Here is a 21326-nt window from a genome sequence, read left to right on the forward strand (position 1 = left end):
GATAATCATATAAGATATTTATAATGTATTGTTTTATATGTGTATTGACTATTTTAAATGTAGTTAAACATAATTTATACTCATGACTGTTTTTAAAATTTTGAATCACTGTTTATTAATTTAAAAAATTAAATAAAAAATAAGGTTTAAAAATTAAGAATTAAAAAAAAATGACGGGCTAGCAACAGGTCAGGGTTGGTATATTTTTAGCCAGCCAAAATGCAAGCTACTTCAACCCGCACCGTATAACTCATGAGTTGTGGCGGGTGGGCCTGTATTCTCAGCTCTAGGACTTGTAAAATAGATTATTTTAATTTCATTAAAAAAAAAAAGCGAAGTCCATTCATATCGATAATGTTAATCTAAGTATTATTAACATATAAATTTATTCTTTATATAATATGAAAAGATTATATAATCCATAAATGCATTTTTAACTCATGCGTGTTTTACAAATATTTAATAAAAATGAATGCCTTAAAAACTTTTATTTAAATTATCTATATATATTATACTTCTCCGGTCCTTGATATAATACCTATTTAATTAATTTGATTAGATTAATAAGCTTAAGTAAGTTAGTTAATTACAATAAATATGACATTTTTTAAAAATATCCTAATCATGTTATATAACATCCCACCTCTCTTTTTTACGTGATTATGTCTGATAGAGTATTGATATAGGTGATTTAGAAAAAATTGACCACTATTAGAAATAAGTATTATACTTAGAATCAAAGTCAACTTCGTTTTTAGGTTCTACATTAAGAACCGGAAGAGTATTAAAAAGGTTAGAGTATATATTTAGTTATTTAACTTTACATAATATTATAATTTTGTCCTTTAATTTTTAAAAGTATAAGTTTAGTCATTTAACTATAAAATCATTAGATTTAAACAATAATTTTTGGCAACAATTTTGATTATTTTGAAAATTAAACTTAACATGCTAGTATTGAAAAATATATTATTAACATCTAAGATCTCAATATTATTATTTTTTGTTGATAATTTTAGAATTACAGGATTAAAAATATATTTTTTAAAGCTAAAGAATTAAATTAAAATCTTGTATAAAGATAATAAAAGAATAAATGTATACTTTATTTAACCTACTAAAAATGTTTCACTTGTTAATCGAGGCTTCATTTACAACTAGTTTTCGGTGGATTGTCAACTGGCTGACATACAGTCCGGATAAAAAGAACAGGCCTATATATGGAACCGTGTTTGAGAATCCATTAAATTTGACCTGCGTTGAATTTTCGTACACTGAAAAAGCAATTATATATGCTGAATTTTGATAATAAAAATAAAAATTGAGGAAGTCTAACATGAAGTTAACTATGCAAAATTAGTACTATCTCGTGTTTAATTTAGGACTCATATGACTAATTTAAAAAATTAAAAAATTTAATAAATCACTTTAAACTATTTATATTTATTATTTTTTTTTAAACAAATTTATCATACTTATAAATTGATATATAATCTGATGATTTATATAAGTATTTTACAAAAATAAGTAACATATGCTATAACTAAATAATTTAATAACTTTTTATTTTTTAAATTGGTCAATTATATCTTGATTACTAAGTAATTCAATCCAAAAGGAACCATAACATGTTATTTATTTAAATTTCACATGTGAGCATGATCAAACAACTGTACGAAAAACTTAACGATGTGAATATAGAAAGTAACATCTCCACCTATTCTATCCAACGATTGGAATGGCACACATGTCGATAACTGAAGTTATTTGACTAACTTGATGATGATGAGCAAATGCATATAACGCCATATGATTGGAGCTGACGTAAAGGCGGATCAACTATAACTCTACGTTTTTTCTTATTTCTTTTTTCCCTCATTCTTGAACGCCGTCTTGTTTTCATTGATGCCTTTTTTGTCATTCTTATTAAAAAGGAACTTACATTTGACAGCAATTTTTAGTGGCTGCATTTAACGAAGTAAATATTTCCTTTAATTAGAGAATAAGGCACCAGTAATACTATTTCCGGTCCTTAATATAAAACTCCGTTTGATTTTTATTTTAGTTCTAAATATAAGATCCCGATCTATTTTGTCTCTCATATTTATACATTTTTTTTAAAGTAACTCTTCTAATAATGATATTTCTAGTCAATACACTTGATTAGTAAGGATATTTTAAGAAAAACAACATCTATTTATGACAAATAACTAACTTAATTTACTTTCTTAATCTCCTCAAATTAGCCAACTGGTTCTTATAATTAGAACCGGAGGTAGTATGAAATTACAAATAGAAAGAATGTATAAGCTTTCTCGCCATACCCGTAAGCAACAAATCCGTTACCTTCTTTGTTTCTGCCAATACAAAATCATTACGTTAAAAGTAAAGATCTGGGAGACGCAAAATCATCCAAGGGAACGGCGTCGTTATATAACGGGGTCTTCGTCAATCTGGATAGCTTCACAACCTATCGTTCAATATATCATCAACGAAACGGCCCAAGTGACAGTAGGAGGACCCACCTTCCATTAGGGCCTTCCGACTCAACTCACTCATCTCCTTCACCTTCTTCCTCACCTCACTCCCTCTCTCCATCACTTCCCTTATCCCTTTCTCTATCCTCTCCCCGCTTATCCCTCCCGACGCGGTTCTTTTCTTCACATCCAACCTATAGTCCAATGATATCTCCACCGCCATCTTCAACTCCCGCACCAGTTCGAATGCATTAGGTTGTTGCTCTGCGGACAGCGGCCACGTGGCCACAGGCACTCCAAAATATACACTTTCCAGAATAGAGTTCCACCCACAGTGGGACACAAATCCTCCCACTGCCTTGTGGCCCAGCACTCGTGCCTGAGGGGCCCACCCGATCACCTTTCCGATACACGCCGTCCGATCTAGGAATCCCTCCGGCAACACCTCTGATGGGTCAGAGTAATCGGTAATGCTTGTTGAACCCTCTGGTGGAGGCTTTCGCAGGGACCACAAGAAGCGGACCCCGCTGTTCTCGAGAGCTCGTGCTACTTCCCTCACCTGATCCCCACCGAGATAACCCCTGCTACCGAAGCACAGGAACAGAACCGATGACTCAGGTTGATGGTCAAGCCACTCCATGATATCGGATCCGTGCTGTTCATCATTCCTAGCACTTAAGATGGGCCCCACAGGATAAATCCTGGTATTTCCTTTCGAGAGGGAGTGAACCGCCTGCAATTCAAGCTCCTCGAACGTATTTACTAAAATACCCTTCGCTTTCCGAAGACCCTTGACGTAGTCGTCCACAAATCCCTCCCACTCCTTCTCCAGCAGGATTGTGGGCAAGACGTTTGAGGGCACCGGGTTCGCAAAACTCGGGATGTTCAGCTCCTTGCCGGAATTCTTGAAGTTAGGCGCCGTCGTGTCGAGAACACCCTGTTCCCTGAGTGGGTGAAGATGAAGCATCAGACCAAGAAATGCAGCGCCGGAGGTATAGAAGACGACGGCGGGAACGCCCAGGTCGTTGGCAACGTCAATCATGGCGGTGCAGAACATGTCGACGACGAAGGCGGCGAGTCGGGGCGAGTCCGGGTTGGAGTGGGACTCTTGAATGAGGTCGGACGCAGCCTGTTTGACCAGGGGGATGCTGTTTGGGATGAGCTGGTGTGGGTGCTGAGCAGACTGAGGTTCGTTAACTGGGAGGTGTAGGAGGTGAAGGCGTTTGGGGAAGCTAGGAGAGGAAGTGAGAGAGTCGATGTAAGCATCGACGTCGGCGGCGCTCGGTGCCTTGATGACGAAGACGGTGACGGAAAAGCGATCGTCATGGTTAATGAGAAGCTTGGCGAATTCCACGGTGGACACAACGTGACCAATACCGGGAACAGGAATGAAGACTAGCCGTGATTTCGTCATGGTGGTTAATTTACGCCTGTACTGAACTGAATAACGAGGAATCTGGTGAAGTGAAGAAGGAGATCCCTAAAAGGAGAAATCCAGGCGCAGGATTCTAGAAAGCTCATCACCGTGCTGCCCAAGGCTGGGGCTATGAAATAGGAAGTGAAAGGAGACACGGCTCTCCAGATCTGAGAGAGGAGCAGCCAAGGGACACACGGGTTTGCTGCTAATTGGTAAAGTTGAAGATACTGTTACGCGGCTTTTCAAAACGAGGAGGGCAATCAAGGAATAATAAGAATAATTATGTCGGTCACACAAAAAATAATTGTTCCGTTCCGCGCTATTTAAAAATTAAACTGACAAATTTTTAAATTTTATTTTTAACTTTTTTATATTTATAGATCATTCTTGCATTTCCTCTTTCTTTCTCTCTTCTCAATCAAAATAAAATAAGAACAAAATTATAAAACAAATATTAAGTATACAGTATACGTATATTTAAAACTAAAACCTTCCTTATAAATAACTTACATTTAGCACTTGTGAGGTACTATAAAAACAGTGCGAGTAGAATTCCTGCAGGTATTATTATTTAGATGAAAATTTTAAAAATTAAATGCCATCAATCGAATATCATGAAAAGGAATAGATTAAATATTATGTTGCAATATTTGTGCGTAAAATTTTTTTTTTAAAAAAATAGTGTCATCTGCTGATAATTTAAAATTGTTATGTATCCATTTTAAATTTTCGTATAATTTTCTAAATTTTGTACAAGTTCTTTCGTCTGGAATATTTTAATAAATTTAAACCATAAAATATAATTTCCAAAAATATCAATAATATTTTTTCTAGGGAGGCCAGGTCGTTCAAAGTTTAACGTGTGTTAGTGACTCAGTCTAATAATACGCGTTGTTTATAATTAAGTTCCCTAAATTTTATTCTTAATATGATAAAGAAGGATTATATTGTCCATAAATGCTTTTTTAACTAGTGCGTATTTTACAAATATTTAATAAAAATAAATGTGTTAAAAAACTTTTAGTTAAATTACCTTTATATATTATATTAAAAATGCTATTTAAGTATTAATTAGTTGTTACTTGAGGCTTCATTTCCGGCTAGTTTACAATGGATTGTCACCTGCCTTACATATAGGAGGGGGAATTATAATCAGGTCCCAAAAGAGGGATTTAATTATCTCTATTGACAACTGAAGAATAAACAATGACAAGTCTCAGAACAGAAAATAATAATAAATTTAGGCTGTTCATTTGTCATTAAGACTTTTTGATAATTAAATTTCTTTCTTGAACCTCTTGATAATTCTCCTTGTATAAAATAGTGTCTGAAAACCCCTTAATAAATTGTCTCGCATTACATTTTCGTGCACTAAAAAAGCAATTATATATGATGAATTATCGGGATTCACAACATATGTATAATTAGACTTTACAAATTAACAAGCAAAAATTAAACTGTGGCAATAAAAATAAAAATTGAGGAAGTCTAACACAACGTTGACTATAAAATGAATGTTTCCGGCAAAATCAGCACTAAGCAATTCAATCCAAAAATGACCATAACATATCACTCACTCTATATTTAAATTTGATGTGTGATCAAACAATCACTATGAGAAACTTAACAATACGAAAATAAAGTTACATCTATACCTATTCTAACAAACAATTGAAATATCACACATGTCTATAATACAAGAAGTTTGACTAACACGTTGATGATGAGCAAGGCATATAATGCCATATGATTGGAGCTGATGTAAAGGAAATGACATATCTGCTTTAACTGTATGTATACCTGCCGGCTCGTATTTTCCAAATATTATATCATCCATCAACAAGGGATCCTCGTTCTCTGCTACATTACAAAGGTTCTCATTGTGGAATTAGCCAATCTGACTCATTCTAGTTCCGGCAACAATAACTTTCTCTCGTCCTTGCCTTCAAACACCATCTCTTACTTCAAAGCTCAAGACTTGGGATCAAATCTCGTCCTCATATTATCAGTTTCGGCCGCAATGGAAGGAATTCGCATGTGGGTAGTCCTCCTTTTTTGTATTTTCCACATTAAAGTGACACATTGTGTGGAGGAGGAGGTCAAGAGCTCAATGATAAGCTTCCTTGCCAAACTCTCTGGCCAGCAGAGTTTTTCTACTATGAATTGGAAGGGAGACTCTGATCCTTGTACGGACCTCTGGCAAGGCGTAGCCTGCGATTCTCGTAATGTATCAGTAAGAAGGCTATTTCTAGACAGGTTGAATTTATCTGGAACTCTTGATGCTGCTATTCTCTGCAATAGTCAACCTCTAGCTGATTCTTTGATAATTCTGAGTCTTGGTGGAAACAACGTCAGAGGAGGAATAGCAGATGAGATTGGAAACTGCAAACAGATAACTCGCTTGTATTTAGGGGGAAATCAACTTTCTGGGGAACTTCCTCCTTCGCTTGCCGTGTTAAATAATCTGAAAAGGCTTGACATTTCGAACAATAAGTTTTCTGGTCACTTGCCAGGCTTGTCCAGAATCTCAGGGCTGAATGTGTTTCTCGCCCAGAACAATAACCTCAGTGGGGCGATACCCGGGTTTGATTTCTCCAACCTTTACAAGTTTAATGTTTCATTTAACAATTTTAGTGGCCGAATCCCAGATGTGCATGGCCGAATCTCTGAAGATAGCTTTTTGGGTAACCCTGAACTCTGTGGGCAACCATTGCAGAAGAACTGTGCCATTCACACTCTTAATGAAAAATCTGTAGAACCAAATGGATCAAATGAAATGAATGGATCAAATGAATCAAAGGGTCCTTCTAAAGATCAAATCCTGATGTATTCAGGATATGCTGCATTGGGTTTGGTAATTATCCTTTTCATACTTTATAAACTATGTACAAGGAAGAAAAAACAGAAGGCTGAAGCATCAAATAAGGTCGCATCAAGTAGTGATCATGATGTGTTCGACAAACCTGGCAATGCTTCAAGCGGACAAAAATCGGTAATAAGCAGATCCGAGTTTTCAGTCAACTCTGAAGGGGGGACGGTTTCACAGTCACTTATACTTCTTACACAACCAGTGGTAAGTGAATTGAGACTTGAGGACTTGCTGAGAGCCCCTGCAGAATTGCTTGGCAGAGGTAAGTATGGTAGTCTTTATAAGGTGATGCTGGACAACAGGAAGACAGTGGTTGTGAAAAGGATCAAGGACTCAGCTACTTCCAGCCATGACTTCAAGCTAAAAATGGAAACTCTAGGCCAAGTGAAGCACCCTTATGTGCTCTCACCACTTGCTTTCTATTGTTCCAATCAAGAGAAGCTTCTGGTCTACGAATTCCAGGAAAATGGAAGCTTATTCCAGCTTCTTCATGGTAAATATCTTATATTTGTCTCCTATTCAACTTTTAATTTCATCCTCATAGATTTACGCATGATCTTCGTAATACTATACATGCGTTTCAGGCGAGTCAAAGGGATTTGATTGGACCAGCAGGCTAGGAATTGCAGCTATGATAGCAGAGGGATTAGCCTTCATGCATCAAGAGGTTGGGGAGAAAGGTATTGCACATGGAAACTTGAAATCCTCCAACATTTTGCTGAGCCATAACATGGAGGCACGCATAAGCGAGTATGGTGTGATGAGCATGGACGATGAACTGAGCTTATCTTCTGCAAGCCCTCGTCCTTCTGGTTCTGGGCTACCAAATGCGTTGAAGGCAGATGTGTATGGATTTGGGGTGATTCTTCTTGAGCTACTCACAGGGAAGTTAGTGAAGAACGATGGCATTGACTTGGCGGAGTGGGTCCAATCTGTTGTGAGGGAAGAATGGACTGGTGAGGTGTTTGACAAGGAACTGATATCAGAGTATGCGAGTGAAGAGAGATTGGTGAATCTGCTTCGAATGGCTATCAAATGTGTTCATCGTTCCCCAGTAGCCAGGCCATGTATGAATCAGGTGGCTCTCATGGTTAACACTATCAAAGACGAAGAAGAGAAATCTTTGATCTATGAAGCCTGATTTTGCTTGAGCCTTGTGCTTAATACTGAGTCGTATAAATTTGGCGAGTGCAGAGTTTTCTATTAAGTGGAATTTCATTCTATCTCGTGATAACAATTTTTTCCTCCAATAATGTGTGTAGAATATTTGCATGGTTTCATCAATAACTAGAGACGTGAAGAAATAGTTTGAGGTTTTTTGGTTCTCTTTGATATTAAATTGTTTTTGCTGTGCCAGTTTTTGATGATGTATTACAATTTCAAACTATATAAATTAGTTAGTTTTCTAACAATTTAAAAGTAATTATATTTAAAAGTTGTTACAAATATTAGAAATGTCATAGTTTTAAGTGCCAGACACACACACACACACACACACAAGATTTTGATGATGCATGATGGGAAAAAGATAAGGCCTGGGGAATAATCAACTCCTTTTCCCAGTGCATATTATCATCATGACCAATGACCATGATCAGTAGTTCAAATCAAAACCACGAAGAGTAAAGCTAAGCTTTAAAAAACTACAATTTGTTCGGATGCTGCATTGAAAATTTCCAGTAAGGTGGTTACAGTTAGCAACGGATATTCAACCATTAATTGATCTCTTTTTTTCTTTTTAGGGGGTGTTTGGATTAGTTTTTTGAGAGTGATTTTATGGACTTTAAGATAAATATGTCAGACACGTGAAAGTATTTTTTAAAGTGCTTTTGCCTTTAATTATATTCACATTCTCCCCCAAAATATGCGCTATAAACAGCAGAAGAAGAAAAATCCTCAAGATCATTCAATGTGGGAAGCCATCATATTTACAAAGACTTGTTCTCTTGCATAAGATGTACACTTCATATTTACACGAAAATAATAAGTTGCGGCTGCCAGACGACTCATAAGAAAACCTTATTCTAAGGTACAATATAGTGTTTGTAGGTGAAATCATGATAGTTAGGATTAGGATTTGATTTCAACAAGCTGACGTATTTGCAGATTGGAACTTAACCAGTACCCCTAATTGTACCTAATAACTTTGTTCTTCTAATTTTTGTGACTTATGAAGTGATGATTGAAATGTTGAACAATTAATAGTTCACGTTGGCCTACTTTCAGACTTCAAAAACCGAACATATTCCTGCTGCAACATCTCTCCGCCATGGACTGGATCAAAGCTGCACCTGTAAAAACTGATAACATGGAGAAAGAGATAGCACCATGTGAGAATGAAGATATTGAAAGAGACAATCAGTAGAATTCAATTTTCTTTCTTTATTTTTTTTTTTTTGGGGGGGGGGGTGCATAGGCATATAGTATCCTTTGTAAACTTCCAAAAGTCAATGAGCATATCATGTGGCACCAAAATGGCATCGTCGACAAAGTTTGAAAGTTTTCAAGGTAACTTAGACCTTGGACTCAGAGAATAAGTTGTGAGATGTTTTTGAATGAATTAAAGGAGCGCGGGGCACTGCATTCTGAAACGTTCCTCGGTGGCTAATTAAAAAGGTTAGGAGATATAAACGAACCACACAGATAGGGGAAATGCACAATTTTTCTGCCCCCAGCATTAGTTCTCATTTTCATACGGGCATTCAAGGCTTTAGATATGCATTTAACTTTATAGGAGAATCAATATATCAATATAATACATATATGTATATATGTATTCTATAACAAGCAACATTGTTCATGAATTATTAGTAGTACCGTTCATTTCTCAAATTCTATGCAACAGTAACACACGGAATGAGGTTCCTTATTCTAAAAAAAATCAAGACCCTCTTTTTTTTGGTAATAATTGCAGTAATTAAATTGACCATACCTCCCATCCAAGCCAACTATTATGACACTGTTCCGAGGTCCAAAAGCCAAAATAAATTGCGTGTTCTCTGGCAGGCGGAACCGTGCAAATGACCATTCTGAGCTAAAATATTTTGGCAAAACCCCTACCATGTAGTCAAAGAGATCAAGTGATTAGAAAAATCAAAATGACCCAATGTTTACCATAATATTATGCAGTTTGTAGCTTAACAGAAAGTAACAGAACGATGAACTGGTTGTGAAAAAGAGGAAAATCCACACTGCTAGGGAAATATATAAGCATTAGTCTAATAATGGCTTCAGATGACTTGGTTTGAAAAGACAGAAATAATGGGGACGTAGCCCCCCGTCAAAGGGTTTTGCAGAGTCTTTCAGACAGTTGATTAGATAGACGTAAATAAAATGATGATACCATGTTTTCTAAGCATTCAAAAGTCTAACCATATTCAGGTCAACATATTGACATCTTAGGCAACACATAAAAAGAACAAAATTTTTTAAACCTTGAAATTATATTAATAAGAAGTGCTTAGCAAGTAATCATCATATTCAAGTAAATCTTTTACCTCTCATGAAAGACAATGATGAACTGGGGTTAGAACCAGTATTTGGAGAAAGCAATGCATCTAAAGAGGTCGAAGAATTCTGATGAAGCAGTGCAGGGCTTTGGGGTGTAGTTGGGGCAGGCAATGTATCCATCCCAACAACTCTGACTCTCAGGCTGAACATATGAATGGTACCTTTCTCACTTGATGCTGCCAACCACTGGACATTTGGCGATAAAGCAATACTATAGATTTCAGCTCTATCAACCCCCCTTCTCACCTGCACAGAAGATTGTTACATGGAGAATTAAAGAAAATTCACAATCATGGAACAAACTAGAGTTTGTTGAAGAAAAAGCTACTAATTTCAAAAAATTTTAGGGTCAATCCTTGATTCTTGAGAAGTAGACGCCTTCTGTCTTTACAAAAAAAGATGGCAAGGTACAACCATGAGACTAGCAGGAAAATCACATAAAACCACAATAGGTGAAACTACCTGAGGAATTTTCAACATGAAATCTGTGTTATAAAAATGTAGAAGACATTGTTGCAGATTTCCCCCTTCACAGGAAAAAAAACTACTGGAAAGTTAACCTCGTGAGGTTTTTAAACTTGAATAGAGTTTGCAGTTTGTTTGCATACAGTAGAACAATCATCAGAAGATCACGGAAAAAATATAGATAAAATAAAGGATTTTACAAGAGGGTGATTTTCTAGCCACCAGTCTTATTCAAGTGAATGCGTAAAAAAAATGGATAAGTTCCACAGTAAATTGACACAGAATTAGGTCAGAGACAATAATAGTTATCAAAATAATCAAAATACATGGTCCAGTAACCTACTTCCTGTAACCGAGTGCCATCCATTGTGTTGAAGATTCTAATTAGAGTGCCCTTTGCACTAGCAGTTGCAAGAAGGAGCCCATCCATTGTCAAAGTTAAGCATGCAATTTGAGAATCATGAGCATCAATTAATTTTGTCATGTTCAGACCAAAGTGTTCAACCCGGACTTGTCCTCTGTGAACACCTGGACAAGCCAAAACAAATGTATTTGGATGATAAGAAAGACAGCACAATCCCTTAGGATTAGCCAGAGTCTCAATCTGTTGAAGAAGCTTCAAATCCATGAAGTTATAAACATAAACCTTGTGCTCAAGAACTACTACAATTCGATCGCGTCTTAATCTCACTGCACGAACCTCAGACCTAAATGTAAATTCACCGATGCACCTGCTCTGATGATCATCCCAAATCATAACTTTATTGGGAGGGTAAAATGGATTAGTTACAGCGCCAACAAGTGCTAGAATGTTGCACCGGAAAAGCATCTCTACAATTTTAAAACCACCTCTCAAGTCACGTCTAAAAGTCTCCTTGAAAGGCACACAATTGTAAATTCGAAAGCCATGGCTAGTGCCAGCAGAAAAGCAACCAAAGTCCTGATTCCAAGACACAGAGAGCAACTCTGTTTCATCTTTTGAATTACTATCTGCATTTTGTTGGGGAAAATCAGCAGACGACCCAGCACTGTGGAATTCAAAGTCGCCTATCCATGAAGTTGGACCTATTCCACGAGGTGTTGAAACAGATGAGCTTGAATGAGACAAGGGAGTAGCTGTGAGCCCTTGCTGCATTTGGTGAGTATGGATGACTAGAACTATAGAAATTTGAGGCTCCCAAGTCAATTTCTGTCAGAAAAGACAAAAACATTTTTTATACATATTGCATATAATAATTAGTGATAAAAAAGCTGAAGAAAAATATGCAAAGCAAGCATAAACAGCAACAAATACCAATGTGACCAGTCAAAGCAAACTATTTGGGTATGCAGGCACGCTTCAATTTCTCATCCTTAATCATCAACTATTAAATGTGACTATTCATATTCCTAGCTGTTACATTATTGTTTATATCCAAGAATAGATGATCTTTCGCTGCTCACTCAAACAGTGGAAGACAGTACACGTAGCAAGGAAAAATAGTCATTTAAAAGCCACTTGACAGGTGGGATCCTAAATCTTCAGGTTTTTCAATTGTCTAAGAGCAGGATATTTAAAGTGAGTTGTTTAAATCAAGTTCTCTATGTTTCATCTGACAGTTAAAGTTACTTAAAAATCTCTAGAAAGGGCAGTGCCTGTATCTTCTGTAGCTGCCATGCGTCTAAATTCATACAGAAGATTGAAATTAACCAATTTCACATGGTCAAATTGCTTTAAAGAGAATAAACTTGTGCTATGCGCTTAGATGCTATGATGACAGGCTCAGAATTTGAAAAAGCAAATGAAATTTTGAAAATTGATAAATGATCCTATTCTACATGAGGTGAATGGTTGGATAACACAAACTAAATGAAGAGCAAAACACTATGAATACCACATGAAAGGGAGAAAACAGGAGTTCTAGGCATGGCTAAGAGGAAAATTCCCAATTAACAGCAGAATGAACAAGGAATCTCAGAAGTAATGGAAAAATTAAAGCCTGGACATTATGCAAAGATATGTATAACAGAAGATATCAGGAGTCTATCGGGCAGCCAAACCCAGCCCTGAACCTTGACACAATGCTTCAACCTGGAAGGATTAATAATTCATATTCCTGAAAAATAGTGTTTAAGCCAACAACATGAGCAACAAGAACCATACTCCCCGTTCTCACTCCAGCCACTCTGCCCGGTGAAAAACTCACTTCCTTGCTTGTATCATTTAGGTATTTACAATAGATTCCAGTTTATTTCAGCTTGATCAACACCGCAATCGTAACTGTCGAGTATCACAATCAGAGACTAATAGCTCAAGTCATTACTCATACTTAAATTGACAAGCTAAAAATTTCCGATCCACCATTCTAGGAAATTATGTCTATGATATCCAAAATCAGCTGAATTATTCAATGATACCAACCAAAAAAAAAAAAAAACAACATTTTGAAGAAGAACCATTTGCTGCATCCAAAGTTCCATAGTCGACGGAGCCCAAATAATGTATCAAGGTAAACGATCTTGTTATGAAGAAGACCAAAATCGTCACTTTAATCATAAAGTGGACTTTATTCTCATCACATGTTTAGTATTTGCGACATGGCTAACGCTCATGCTATCAGACAGTAATTATTATTTTAACATAAAAGGGATATCGATTTAACAAATGTCTGTCAACAAATGGAAAGTATGCGCATGTTGGCCATGCCCCCCAACTAAGCGTGGAAAAAATAACAGACAATCATATGATCACTGTTTTTTCATGGCGAAGGGTATCTGAGTTGAAGATAACCACCAGAGCAACTCTTTTAACAAGTAGCAAATTCTCCCTCCTTTCAGCAATAATCTATTGCACCACGATCAATCCCACCAAAAGTTTCCCAGAACAAAAATACAAACTTCAAGTTTAACGACAGAGCCTGAGATGACTAGTGAAATATAAAACAAAAGAATTTATTTTGCCCGAGATGAGTGAATAGAAAACCCAGGAGAAGGGATATTTTCTTTCAACGTGAAGCATGAAAAAATGACCATCATAAAAATCAATGAAAAAGAAAAGTCAGGCAAAAAACTTCATGAGTTGAACACAATGACAAACCTTTACTGATCGCCTTTGACCTTTCTGCGGCGAAGAAGCACTTATGAGTGCAAAAGCTTTTTCAAGAGCAACAATAAGATCCGACTCCCCCAGCACCTTAAAGAATTGTTCAAGACTAGTGTATAGCAAAAATTGAAGAATTGGAGGCGCAAAACCCAGAAAGGGATTCCAAGATCAGAAAAAGAACATGACTCAGAAGCGTAAAACAAAACAGTCTCGTTGGAAAATGCGGCAGAAATTGATTGTCAATCTTGAAAACAATTCAATCGAGAATTTTCATTAGATAGAGAATGACGCTGAAAACTTATCGGAAAGGAGAATGATAGGAATTATCATTGTCAATTAAAAAAATGATAGGAGGGAACCAGATTAGCATGCACTCGGAAGGACGGTCTGGTTGGTACATTAAAAACGAGGGACGGTCTGGATTCGCAGCACTAAATGGTCAGATCAATCCTGCGATCCAAACATCACTGGGAGCGGGGGAGGAGGACTGAGCCTGAGGAGTAGAGAATCCAGATCGGGCTCGGAGTCGGATCCGCCTGGCTAACTGCGAAATTGGGAAATCCATCGCCGTTGCTCCTGTCTTTTTCTTTTTAATTCTATAAATACTGCGCGTAATGCAGTATTGCCCATAAATTCGTTCTTACATTAAAGTGATCGTAATAATTTTTATTAAGATCAATGCTTAATGGTATAAATTAACCCCTCTAATTCTAGCGGAAAAAAAAATTTAAGGCTCATGAATAAATTTTTTTAAAAATACCAGCAACAATTCTAAAAGATTTAAATGAGGAAGTTGTACTTTTAAAAATCTCTAGAGTAAGTATTATTTCATGTAAATAAGAGAGACAGCATGATAGATTTACAAACGATGGAATTACAAGTGACTGCTGAGATCAAAAAATAGTTTTACATATATAAAATTAAGAGTAAAGGTACATTAAGCACTCTGAGCTATTTTTTAAGGTACACCCAATACTCTAAACTATTTATTGGTGTAATTTTGCCCTTAATCTATTAAAAATGGAGTAATTTCATCCTCTATTAACCGAACCCTAACTCTGTTTGACAACTAAGCATTTTTTTCCCTCCAAATAAAGACACGTATCATCTAAAATTGCCACCTGGGTATTAAAAAAAAAGAAGAAGAAAAGCTCAGCCCTTCTCAGCAGAACGCGATCCCTCCTTCCCATTACTGTCTCCACCATCTTCTCTGATGAGCCAGTAAATGACTGGAACAATGGCCTCCTCTGTAGAGACAACAATGGTGACAGTGACCTTCTTCATTGAGCGACGACCCACCTTCGGTCTAGCAACCTGATGCAGGTGAATGATGGCAACAACGATATCTTTCATCTAGCGACGACAACCCCTAGTGAACAATGAGATCTGGGGAGGAGACAGCGATTGGTGGGGTATGTGAATAGCAACGATGAGATCTGTGATTTGATTTTCTTTCTCTATTCTTGTGCCATTCCATTTCCAAATCAAGTTGAGTTCATCAAACATGTAAGGACCTAAAACATTAGTTTTTTGGATTTTCCATATTTGAAACAGGGAGTGTAGATTGGGTAACTTCAATTCTTGATCTGATGCCATCGCCCCTTCTTCATCTGTTTCTACACTGAATGAGTTTTTTTTTTTTTTTTTACTTCTTCATTTATTGAAGATTTTCTTCCTTCATTGACATCGAAGTAGTGATTAGCTTGTTTGAATGAGGTGGTGATAGCAATGTAGCGATTTGCTTCCATGTTGCTAAGTGCTTCGGTTTAACTCGGATGAGATGGATTGGGATCCAGATCATACGGATTTTTTTTTTTGTGATACACAGGTGGCAGTTCGTGTCATTGCTAAAAAAAATATAAATATTCGGCTGTCAAACAGAGTTAGGGTTCTGTTAATAAAGGGGTATAAATGCTCCTCCATTAATACATTAGGGGCAGAATTACACCTTTAAATAGTTTAGGCTGCTAGGTACACCTTCTGAATTATGTGTACCTTAACTCTAAAATTAAAGAATTTTCTTTAGACGTTTACCAAAATTAAAAAAAAAAGTACAGCTTATCAGTCGTAAAATAATCCCTCCAGTTTTATGAATACTCTATCCAATTCAAAATATAAGTGACTTCCAACTATTTTATTAGAATCAAGGAATAATGGTTACCTCATTAAATTTGTTTTGAATTAAATTTTCGTCAAGACTTTGAAGGAGAGGAAAAAAAATATAACGGATCATATTTAACCATTAACTATAGAGGCAAAATTGACAAATATTCCCTTTGATCTTTTATATAAAATCCCCAAATTTGAAATTGTTTGATTCTTTTTATAAGATCCTATTTAGGAGTACCTAAACATTAATTTTATTTTTACTGATTTTGTCCTTAATTAACTTTTTATTTTCTCTCATCATCTTTTTCTCATCCTACATTCTCTTTCATACTTAAATTCATTACTAGTATTTCTCATTTTATTTGTCCTTTTATTAAATAAGGATATATTGATAAAAAAAAAGTTTCAATTTTTATATATTTATAATTTTTAACTAATTTAACTATTTACTTAAACTACCCAATTTAATAAAAAAATATTAAAAAAAGAAAACCAGAGAAAGTAAGTTTCAATTACCTCCAAGTGACTTATCCTATTATTATGAATCAAAGGATTCTTCTAGAAGCTAATTGATATCCTGTATAAGAGGAAGCAAGACACAAAGAACCTAATTATGTACATAAAAAATTATTTAAAATTAGTTAAATACAATAAATCTGTAAAAATATATTTTATGTGTTAAAAATGTCTTTATTTATTTATTTATGTGTGAGAGAGAATGAGAGACAAATCATGGGTGGGAAAAAGCGGCATGTGATGAATAATTAATACTCCTCCGGTCCTTATTATAAGACCCAATTTGACTTTTTATTTAGTCCTAATTATAAGACCCAATCCATTTTGTCTCTTATATTTATGCATTTTTTTCTAAGATAATCCTTTTAATAATGATAGTTTTAGCCAATATACTTAATTAGCAAGGATATTTTAAGAATGACAACACTTATTTATTATAAATAACCAACTTAACTTACTTCCTTAATCTCCTCAAATAAGTCAATTGAGTCTTATAATTAGGATCGGAGGAATACAACGATATGATGTGATTAATGGGCAAAAATTTAAAACAAAAAAAAAAAGTTAAAATTTCTAACATCTTTTAAGCGCAACTTATAAATAGGATGCAGTTTATCCCAAGAGCTGCATCTTATATATCGAACCAGAGGGCCAGATGGCTGAAACGAAGTAAGGCATTAAGAACGAAGCACAAGAAAATAAAAGAACAAATATAAACGCTCATTCAACGAAAGAAAGTTGAGTATAAATATAAACTATAACTGTTGCAGTGGCAGAAAGAGGCGGACGAACGGTTGACAAATTTGCACAAACATGTGAAGGATATACAATAATACAAAGGATAAAGAATAGGGACATGAATTTAACAACCGTCCAACATAATGAACAAAATTTGTGTTCATCAGAATATTTGACATGTGAGAAACATGATCCAGTGGATTCTCCATTGTCTGAGCGTCTGGCAGTTAAGTGAAGCCCACATCTGAACAGATAACATAGGAATGAGTGATTAAGCCATCAATGTTTGATGCTTCCCTTGAAGCTCTTCAGGTAAATCAGCCGATCAAAGTAGCATTCATTAAGATTTCAGGAAATGACGGTTCCATGTGCTTGATCCAACCCAAAGCATTAACATAGCTGGAAAAACAGACTTGTCGATCCATCCCCGAAAGACCGAATATCGCCAGCCTTCACCAATGCCCTACATAGCGGGCAAGTTCTTTCTCTGTCAAACCTGAAAAACAAGTGTCTCCTTGTTGGTCAAATCAGAATTACAATTACAAATTTTGTATGTATCTTGTACGAGGCAAATGCGCGGCTGAACAAATGCTTTGTATTTGATACATTACTCATAAGCAATAGCCAGAGGAATACCTCATATTCTATGAAGTCACTGACAAAATTACTAATGCAAATCAATAACAACTAACAAGCAAAGATTTTCATGGAGAATAACAAGTAGAAAGGCTCTTTCCAAGATTTGAACCCATAACCTCCAGGTCACATGTTGCTCCGAAGCTCATCCTCAAATAAAATCCAACAAACAAATAGCTAAAACAATGATTATGAACTCTCGGTGGGAATTTCATTGAAACACTCGCGAGCTCATTTCTTGCCTATGCTGACCGATTCTATTTTGGAAACCGGCCTTAAAAAGCCATTCCCTATAAGTTTATACTTCTGTGTAATGTCTTAAGGAGTTCCCATTTGAACATTTCAAGATGAAGAATATGAGGAAGTTATGAAACTGACCATTCTGACACACACTCCTCACAGAAAATGTGTTTGCAGCGTAACAGGATAGGACCACGCATCTTCTCCTGGCATATAGCACAAAGGTCGCCTGCGGCAGTTACCTGCATTTGAACGCAAATATTTAGAATCACACATGAAAATGTTTTAAATTCAACAAATTTAATGAGTCGATATAATCTCTCTTTCCCTCTAGGAAAAGGCTAAGAAACTTCTGCATATAAAACAGTCCTGGGGTTTCCCTTCACAATAATTTCAACAGAAAAGTCGTGCTTTGGCTTATTGGACCTTTTTATTTGAGGTACTTGTATAACCCATCAAATGCAAAAGAACTCAATCCAATCCAAGTCACACACATTCTGGCAGGATAAGTAGAATCCCAAAGAACCAATGATTCTACTGATCCGAACAAGCTACACCAATTCTGTGTGATCCTACGTGGAGACAAATTCATATTTGTGGTAAAAGATTTTGTGATGGTGGCAAAGTTATCCAATCCAGAATTTAATTTTAATGACAATTATGATATTCTCTCCAGTAATCTCGTCCTTCCATGGCCTGCTTGGATATTGTAAGAAGCACGACTGAACTAAAGTGTCAAAAAGTGAAGCATTTTTTTTTTCAAACCGCACAAAGACCAAAAGTTACTTATTAATTTCATAACAAATTATTACGTAGATTAGTTATTTTGTTTAATATTATTTTTAGTAACAAACCATCTGGCTTCAAATAATATTGACTGATTCCAGATTCAAACTTAACTAACTACAACAAAAAAATTGGATCTTTACCTGTTCGTTTGTAGCATGAACACCATAGAGAATATCCTTTCCTGATAATGCTTTTAAGGCAGAAAGAAAGCATTGGACCTATTCAGCAAACAGAAGATTAAATACGATGGAATAATTCAGCTTCATACAGAAAGATCTTCAAATACAGAACTAGAAACCCTAATCTCAATGCATGGAAAAGTACCTTCTCAACAACAGATGTTAACTTGAAGGTTAGGTACAACCCTGTGGTCAGCGATGAAAAGAGACTTCCATATTCCCTGTTTAGGAAAAATCGGTACCAAACAGGAGCTGGCAACAAGGCACGGTACAGCAGTAGTGCGTGCTCAACCAGCGTTAATATTTGAGCCTTCAAGTAAGTAGCTGAGTTTCAGAACACAGTTGGAGAGGAAAATAAACACAAACAAAAGTAGTAAAGATGCGACTAATCACCTGCAGACGGAAGCTATGACCCCTATCATTCTTGAAATATATAAGTAGCAAGCACTTGAAAGACATTGCGGCTTGCCGCACAAGTACGTCTGAAAGTCATTATACCCATGAGTTGGTGAACATGAATACCATCAAGAATTATAAAATCAAGACCAAAATAATACCAATAATAATTGGTAGACATTACATGTATGTTTTAAAAAAAAGGAACACAGCCAACGCAGAGATAGAGCATATTTAATATCTGAATCGATTCAAAAAGTTGTTGCTCATCATCACATACTTGAACAAAATTTCATAGATTGAAGCAAGTGGCTAAATGAGATGATGCTTAAGACCATCAGAGCAAGAAAAAGCCCAAAAAAAAAAATGATACTACCACAAGCAAATGATTAACTTTGAGATTTTCATGAACTAGAGACATATCAACATGTGCAAAAGGCGCAAGAACCATGATCACGTTGTAGCGAAAGATACAGTATTGCAACAAATTTATTCATCTTCCACCAATCTTCAATGCACAGCATACAGGAACTAAACAAAATGAAACCCCAAAAACTGTAGAGAGTTCAGTTTCGATCCAAAACATTTACTATGAACATTGATTTCATGCCAACACATGGGCTTAAAGCAAACAATAATGTCTTACCCAAATAAATAGAACAATTGAATAACTTTATGATACTAGTATAGATATTCATACCATTAATCAGAACGATGAATACTGCATGCCAGAAATGAGGCGTTGTTTTTGGAGGAAGCAAGATGAGTGGTGAGTATGAAAGATCATCATCTTGATACCACCAGTAAATGCACATCACATGAAGCATGAAGACAAGTGAGATACTGACGAGAAATGAGACTTTCCTATCTCCCTATAAAAAATATATATATATTGAGCCTCATTATTTTCTGTCGGGGAGCTAAAAGGAGTTATTTAGAATGGAGCATGACTTGTAAAAAAAATCTGAGAACAGTACCTTTAGAGCTGTCTGCTTCTTAACCATTTCATTTGACTTGAACATCACAATTGAAATCCAAATTGTGACAATGAAACCTGCAAGTTTATAAATTAATATTACCAACCTATTTTGAAAGCATTAAAAGTACATAATCAGAGGAAACTAAAACCACGCATAAGAAGCAGCTCATCAAGCACAACTACCAAGAAGAATCGAAAAGTTGCTGCATCTTTTATTTTTCCTACTCAGAAGGGAATAATAGGATGCAAACAAGAAGAGAAGACAACCTTACAAGGAAGAATTATGGGAACAGCAAACTGATCACAAATCGTAGAAATTTAACAAGGTAGGACAACCTCATAGTGTCCAAATATGATGGGAATGCATATATAAATCACACTAATTTCATGACTTCCATCCCTTTACAGGCCAAAGCTTGCCACACACATCGAGTGGCCAAGTTATTCAGATTCAACATTATCGAGAACCCATGCCCACTAGCCATACTGAATTAGCCAGGACATCTGTTCAATCATATCATTGAATCTAGCATATCCTACCAGCATATCCTACTCAGAAATATCTGCAAACAACTAGAAAACAAGGCAAATAGTAAAAACAAGCGAAATGAAAGTAAATGTTGTTCATAATTTCATTGGAGCATTTAAGAGATTCAGAAGCCAAAATTAGCATCAGAGATATATACAAGTGATGAATTAAAAATATCACCTTGCAAATGCTGGCGGATGAACACAACCAACAACAACAGCGAGAAAGGAAGAACCTGCTCGAGCCATTTAGCAAGTTGTTGAAAGTCATTACTTTCATGAGACGATAAAGCCCGAATGTTACTTTCCAAGCCATTCCCGGCACCAAAATCATCATGCCCACTAGTACTACCTGCCAGAAACGATGATGAGGACGCTAGAGGATCTCTCTCACTA

At 35.9% G+C, this 21326-nt stretch overlaps 3 protein-coding genes across 3 annotated transcripts; 1 reads left to right on the forward strand and 2 right to left on the reverse strand.

Annotated features, from left to right (window-relative positions):
• Positions 1-2388: 2388 nt before the first annotated feature.
• LOC114747040 (anthocyanidin 3-O-glucosyltransferase 2-like) lies at positions 2389-4012 on the reverse strand. The gene has a single exon (XM_028935326.1). The coding sequence runs from the start codon at positions 3889-3891 to the stop codon at positions 2464-2466; it is 1428 nt and encodes a 475-aa protein (XP_028791159.1). The 5' UTR covers positions 3892-4012; the 3' UTR covers positions 2389-2463.
• Positions 4013-5686: 1674 nt separating this feature from the next.
• On the forward strand, positions 5687-7904 carry LOC114747046 (probable inactive receptor kinase At2g26730). The gene is made up of 2 exons (XM_028935330.1): positions 5687-7256; positions 7348-7904. Exons 1-2 carry the CDS (start codon positions 5687-5689, stop codon positions 7902-7904), a joined length of 2127 nt encoding a protein of 708 aa, XP_028791163.1.
• Positions 7905-8646: 742 nt separating this feature from the next.
• Positions 8647-21307, reverse strand: LOC114747047 (uncharacterized). The gene is made up of 15 exons (XM_028935332.1): positions 21112-21307; positions 20401-20477; positions 20124-20295; positions 19421-19509; positions 19173-19337; positions 18989-19066; positions 18198-18301; positions 17579-17679; positions 15249-15334; positions 15014-15134; positions 13815-13987; positions 11082-11927; positions 10261-10519; positions 9696-9819; positions 8647-9063 (listed from the first exon to the last, which is right to left on the reverse strand). The coding sequence occupies exons 2-15, from the start codon at positions 20443-20445 to the stop codon at positions 8970-8972; spliced, it is 2457 nt and encodes an 818-aa protein (XP_028791165.1). The 5' UTR covers positions 20446-20477; positions 21112-21307; the 3' UTR covers positions 8647-8969.
• Positions 21308-21326: the final 19 nt, after the last annotated feature.

Source organism: Neltuma alba, unplaced genomic scaffold (assembly GCF_004799145.2).
Source record: "Neltuma alba isolate B1F8T4 unplaced genomic scaffold, ASM479914v2 tig00005192_pilon, whole genome shotgun sequence".
Lineage (NCBI taxonomy): Eukaryota > Viridiplantae > Streptophyta > Magnoliopsida > Fabales > Fabaceae > Neltuma > Neltuma alba.

Excerpts from the sequence above, each read along its gene's own strand:
- LOC114747040 (XM_028935326.1), bottom strand. The coding sequence starts at position 3,891 with ATGACGAAATCACGGCTAGTCTTCATTCCTGTTCCCGGTATTGGTCAC.
- LOC114747047 (XM_028935332.1), bottom strand. The coding sequence starts at position 20,445 with ATGTTCAAGTCAAATGAAATGGTTAAGAAGCAGACAGCTCTAAAG. Across the intron at positions 17,680-18,197 it reads GAGGAGTGTGTGTCAGAATG|GTTTGACAGAGAAAGAACTT; the intron begins GTCAGTTTCATA and ends CTTGTTTTTCAG. Across the intron at positions 9,064-9,695 it reads ATAGTTGGCTTGGATGGGAG|TTTTTACAGGTGCAGCTTTG; the intron begins GTATGGTCAATT and ends CCATGTTATCAG.
- LOC114747046 (XM_028935330.1), top strand. The coding sequence starts at position 5,687 with ATGTATACCTGCCGGCTCGTATTTTCCAAATATTATATCATCCATCAA. Across the intron at positions 7,257-7,347 it reads CTTATTCCAGCTTCTTCATG|GCGAGTCAAAGGGATTTGAT; the intron begins GTAAATATCTTA and ends CATGCGTTTCAG.